The sequence below is a fragment of the Orbicella franksi genome, chromosome 13, assembly GCF_964199315.1.
Source record: "Orbicella franksi chromosome 13, jaOrbFran1.1, whole genome shotgun sequence".
NCBI lineage: Eukaryota > Metazoa > Cnidaria > Anthozoa > Scleractinia > Merulinidae > Orbicella > Orbicella franksi.
Genome location: NC_138157.1, coordinates 7232467 through 7237943, shown reverse-complemented (window position 1 = coordinate 7237943; position 5477 = coordinate 7232467). Strand labels below are relative to the sequence as shown.

Here is a 5477-nt window from a genome sequence, read left to right as displayed (position 1 = left end):
GAAGATCCACTGAATTTTCTTTTCCCCGCAGAACTCACGTAATTGATTGGCATCTAGACCTTCCACCATCTCTCTCAGTTCGTTAGCAACACCAACCATCTGTGAACCGTTATCGCTTAGCATTACTGCCGGGTAGCCTCTGATTGAAAAGAATCTTCTTAGGACGTGCATAAACTCCATTGTAGTTAGGTCAACTGCTAATTCCAGATGGACAGCTCTTGTGTTTAAACAGGTAAAGATGACGCCATAGTGCTTAGCCGTCTTGTTTCTCCCGATTCTTACGCTGTAAGGACCAAAGTAATCGCAGGCGGTATAGTGGAACGGAGGCGTGTTTGGTGCTAAGCGGAGAACAGGGAGGTCTGCCATAAGTTGCGTTTCAGCCTTGTGTGCCAATTCACGGCAGAATGCACACTTGAATTTCACAGATTTGCTTAACTTGTTCGCCTTCAAGATCCAAAACTTTCTCCTGGTCTTGCCTGTCGTAGCTGCCACCCCGGTGTGTCCGTGCTGATGGGCGTGTCTTGTTACCAGCAAAGAGATCCAGTGGTCACTTGGAAGAAGGGCGGGGTGTCTTGTCTCATATGACACGATAGCTTCGTCCACTCTTCCTCCAACTCTTATTACTCCGTTTTCATCTTTGAACGGGCTGAGAGATTTGAAATCACCTCTTTCTAGGCGGCTGTGCAAGGTTGACTGTGCTTGCTTTATCCAGTAAATCTCTGCTTGCTGAAGCTCTTCAGGGGCCAGCGGTCCTTCCTTTCCGTCTTGATCGTATTTTCTCAGTCGTATTTTCACCGCTAGTCTGCCTATACGTGCCGTCACGCGGATTAGTTTTCTCCAGCTGGAGAACTTGGACGGATCGATCGCATCTTTAGCTTTCTGCGTTGCAGCTGCGGTCAGTATCCGTGCTTGTCGACGTTCCATGTCTTCATCTGAGCCTGGCGAAGCGATCTTAATCGGCCACCGACCTTCTGGTAAGTACAAGAACTCCGGGCCATTCATCCATCTGCCCTGCAGTTCATCAACAGAGATCCCTCGTGACAGGTCGTCAGCTACATTATCCTCACTGGGGATGTGCTTCCACTGGCTTGGATCTGAGTTACTCTGAATTTCTCCCACTCTGGAGGATACGAACGGTTTGAAGCTGCGATACGGACTTTGAATCCAGGCCAAGGTGATAGTGCTGTCGGTGAAGAACTTAACATCTTGAAACTGTACCCTAGTTTCCTCCTGAATGGTTTTGGCTAGGCGGGTTGCGAGAACGGCTGCCTGTAGCTCCAAGCGCGGGATCGTGAGCTGTTTCAGCGGTGCTACTCGGGACTTCGCTGCGATGAACTTGACTGAGTAAGTGTCATCCTTTCTTTGGCGTAGGTAGGCGCATGCTCCGAATGCGTCTTGCGATGCGTCAGCGAAAACACACAGCATTGGCGGATCCACGGCTTTGTCTGCAGTTAAACATCTTTCGAAGGACACATTGTCCAACTCTTTCATTTCTTTGAACAAAGAGATCCACTGATCCTGAACTGCGACTGGTACCTCATCGTCCCAGTCTAATCCCAACTGCCACAGTTTTTGCAGCCCTATCTTCGCCCTCATTATGAATGCTGCAGCGAATCCAATCGGATCGTAAATTCGAGCCACCTGGCTTAAGATCATTCTCTTCGTCATCTTCAAAGGCACAGGGTTTGGTCTGTCGTCTAGCTTTAGCAACTCTGTCCTCACTCGGAAGTAGAACTCGTCTGTTCGAAAGTTCCACAGGGTTCCCAGGACTTTCTCCTCGTTTCCTTGAAATAGATTCATCTCCTTCTCTGTGTCACTGTTTTCTTTCTCTTCAAGCATCTCGTTGGAAATCCATCCTTTAACTTTGAATCCTCCAGTCTTCAAGACCTTGTCAATATCTGTCGTTAATTTTCGGGCTTCATGTACTGTGTCTACAGAATCGCAGATGTCATCCATGTACACGTTGTTTGTGAGGACTTCAGCTACTTCTGGGTAGTCTACCTTGTTCTCTTGAGCTGTTTTCCTCAGGGCTATTTGCGCCATAGCGGGTGCAGGCTTGTCCCCAAATGTGAGAACAGTTTTGAGGTAGATGTCAGGATCTCTGTCCGTTTCCATGTTTCTCCATAGAAAGCGATGCACATGTTGATCCCTCTCGGGAATTAGGATCCTATGATACATCTTGGAGATGTCTCCCATAACTGCGACTTTCTTCTCTCTGAATCGTAAGACAACTCCAAATATGCCGTTTAAAAGATCGGGACCTTTCTTCCAGTAATCATTCAGAGTATGTCCTTGAAATACAGAAAATGAATTGAAAACAATTCGAACTGGAGTGCTCTTCTTGTCTGGCCTCAGCACGGCGTGATGAGGAATGTAGTGAACAGGTCCTTGATACGCGTTTTGTTCTTCCTTGGACAGCTTTCGCGCAAACTTCATGCTTTCCATTTCTTCCATCTGTTTGCAGTAGGCTTCGACTTGTTCAGGATTTCTTTTCAGGCGTCGTTCTGTTGACTCTAGGCGTTTCATTGCCAAATCTTTGTTGTCTGGGAGCAGGGTGGGGTCCTTTCTCCAGGGGTATGGAATCATCCATTGACTTCCAACTTTGATACATGTTTCCTCTATTAGCTTAGCTTCTTCTCTTTCTGTTTCAGACAGTTTGTCTGCATCGCAGACACAGGGTTTCACGGCCACACCCATAGTCTCTGTTGTCCAGAAGTCAGTTAAGTCTATTGGTGAGGCGTACTTGACGTGTAATATGCTGGTTATGTCACAGATCTGCTCTGGTTTTCCTCCAAAAACTACCCATCCAAGTGGCGACTTGCGAGCTAGTAGATGGTCCACTTGTCTCGTTTCACCAGCATGCATATGTGCGTGATCAATACCGATTAGCAGGTCCACATGTCCCTTGCCGCGGCGAAATCTCGTGTTAGGCAGGCCAAGAAGCTCCGGTAAGTGCGAAGTTTTCACTGTTGGGATTTCATCACTGATGCTCTGAATGCCGATTGCTTTAATGGTAAAACGCTTGCCGGTGTCTATGCAGGTTAGCTGAATTTTGTATTCTTTGGTTTTCATTGACTCTTCCTCCCCGCCAACTTTAGTAATTGTTATGGAAACATCCTTTCCCTTCAAGCCGAGAGTTTCTGCGGTATCCTGACGAATAAGGCTTACTTGAGCGCCAGAGTCAAGAAGAACATTTCCACATTTAAATAGGCCGTTAGCGCTGCCGATGTTTGCGGAGAGTACAGGGAGAATAGCTTCTTTCGTATTGACTGATGTAGCGACGCTAATCTTAACAGTATTGCTCTTATGAAGCAGCTGATGGTGATGTTGTGGACACCGCATTCCATTCTCCAGCTTTGCGCACTGTTGTTTACGCCTGCAGTTATCTACAGTGTGTCCCCTTCCGGCCCTCTTCAAACAGCTGAAGCAAAGGTGATTTGCCTTTGCAGTTGCGATACGGTCATCAATGCTGAGAGCTGTAAACTTCGGGCATTGATCGGGCCAGTGGGATGAAGTTTTGCACAGCCAACATTTGTGCCAGACAAGTTTGCCGTCATTAGATGTGTAGTGATTCACGTGGCGTCTTCCAGATGAGCCCACTCTGATAGGAGCTGTGGCACGCATTCGTGACTTCATTTCCACGTTCATCCAGTTCATCAACGCTTCCAGGGTAGCAGGCTTCTTTTCTCTCTCCAGATCTCTCGCCCAGACCTTTCTGTCGTCAGAGCACATCTTTTGTTCGATAATGGAAAGCATATGGCTGTTGTCCATATCACTAGGGAGACCAACTTCTTTCAGGGTATTATAACATCTCTCGACTAGATGTACCAGGTCGCAAAATCGCGCATCTTCCCCTTCCTGCAAGGCTTTAAATTGGACAATATCCTGGGTCACAGTGTCTGACACAAATCTCGGGTCGCCATAGATCGAGTCCAGATATTCCCAGGCGGCGTCATAATCACTTCCGATACCTTTGATCAGTTCTAGCGGCTTATCTCTCAGGCATGTACGCAGGAGCGTTATTGCATCTCTCTTTGTGTATTTTGCTTCTATTGCGTGTTTGAAGTCAGAGCGGAAAATTGCATAATCTCTTACATTCCCAGCGAAAACAGGTAGTTTTGGTTTTTCGAGCTTAAACGTGCACGCGCCAGCTTGACCTTTATCACTAGTGGTTTCTTTGTTTATTGCGGGATTTTGCTTGTCATCGGCCTTTTGAACACTGTTAATTTCTTTATCTGAAGTGCCTTCAACTTTTCCGGCGTTAATTTCTGGGGGTGTTTGGCTAATTGGTTGAATATTTGTCATATCGGGGCGTCTGACATATAGGAGTGTGAGATATTGGCGATGCCGGTTTCTAAGAGTTGATCGGACATCATAGTTTTTTTCTACAAATGTATTCTGTTGCCATTCATTATCTTTTGAAAGTGGACACTCTCGTAAGCGGGGCGTCTGACATATAGGAGTGTGAGATATTGGCGATGCCGGTTTCTAAGAGTTGATCGGACATCATAGTTTTTTTCTACAAATGTATTCTGTTGCCATTCATTATCTTTTGAAAGTGGACACTCTCGTAAGCGGACAGCTCTAGTTACTACCACCGTCACAAAACCCTGTTTGAACACCCATACAAACTCTGTATTGAGTAATTCCCGCCAACGGAAGCTTTATGTGAAAATTCTCTCATTTATATCTCGCGCGCCTTCCAGCTACTGTACTTAGCTCATGCTCACCCATATTACATTTGAAACTGAGACAATTTCTGATCTTTTACTTTGTGTGAAAAAGTTTCTCATTTCAATCATTCGCCCTCTCTAAACTGTACTTAGCTTGTTTTTCCCATCAAAACGGGGCCCATTTACGTTGGAAAGACAATTACGGTTTTTTTACTTTTTGTGAAAGAGTCTCTCATTTCAATCATTCGCTCTCTGCACAATCTACTTAGCTAACGCTTCCCCATGAAAACGAGGCCCATTTACATTTGAAAGATAATTACGGATTTTTTACTTTGTGTGAGTCACATTTCAATCAATCGCCCTATATAAGCTGTACTTAGCTTGTGCTCCCCGTGAAAACGGGGCCCATTTTCATTTGAAAGACAAGTACCATACGGATTTTTTACTTTGTGTTAAAAAGTCCCTCATTTCAATCATTTGCCCTCTATAAACTGTACTTAGCTAGTTTTTCCCATCAAAACGGGGCCCATTTACATTTGAAAGACAACTGCGGATTTTTTTGCTTTTTGCGAAGAAGTCGCTCATTTCAATCATTCGCCCTCTACATACTGTACTTTGTCAGATGCCCCTATATGTCATGTGCCCCTATATGTCAGATGACCCTATATGTCATGTGCCCCTATATGTCAGATGCACCTATTTCTCAGATGCACCTATTTGTCAGATGCCCCTATTTGTAAGACGCCCCTATATGTCAGATGCCCCTATTTGTCAGACACCCCTATTTGTCAGATGCCCCTATAT

At 45.6% G+C, this 5477-nt stretch overlaps 1 protein-coding gene across 1 annotated transcript; it reads right to left on the bottom strand.

Moving 5' to 3' along the window:
• Positions 1-376: 376 nt before the first annotated feature.
• Positions 377-4305, bottom strand: LOC145466314 (uncharacterized). The gene is made up of 2 exons (XM_081450017.1): positions 477-4305; positions 377-381 (listed from the first exon to the last, which is right to left on the bottom strand). The coding sequence occupies exons 1-2, from the start codon at positions 4303-4305 to the stop codon at positions 377-379; spliced, it is 3834 nt and encodes a 1277-aa protein (XP_081306143.1).
• Between the last annotated feature and the right edge of the window lie 1172 nt (positions 4306-5477).

Coding starts and splice junctions, on each gene's coding strand:
- LOC145466314 (XM_081450017.1), bottom strand. CDS start 4,305: ATGACAAATATTCAACCAATTAGCCAAACACCCCCAGAAATTAACGCC.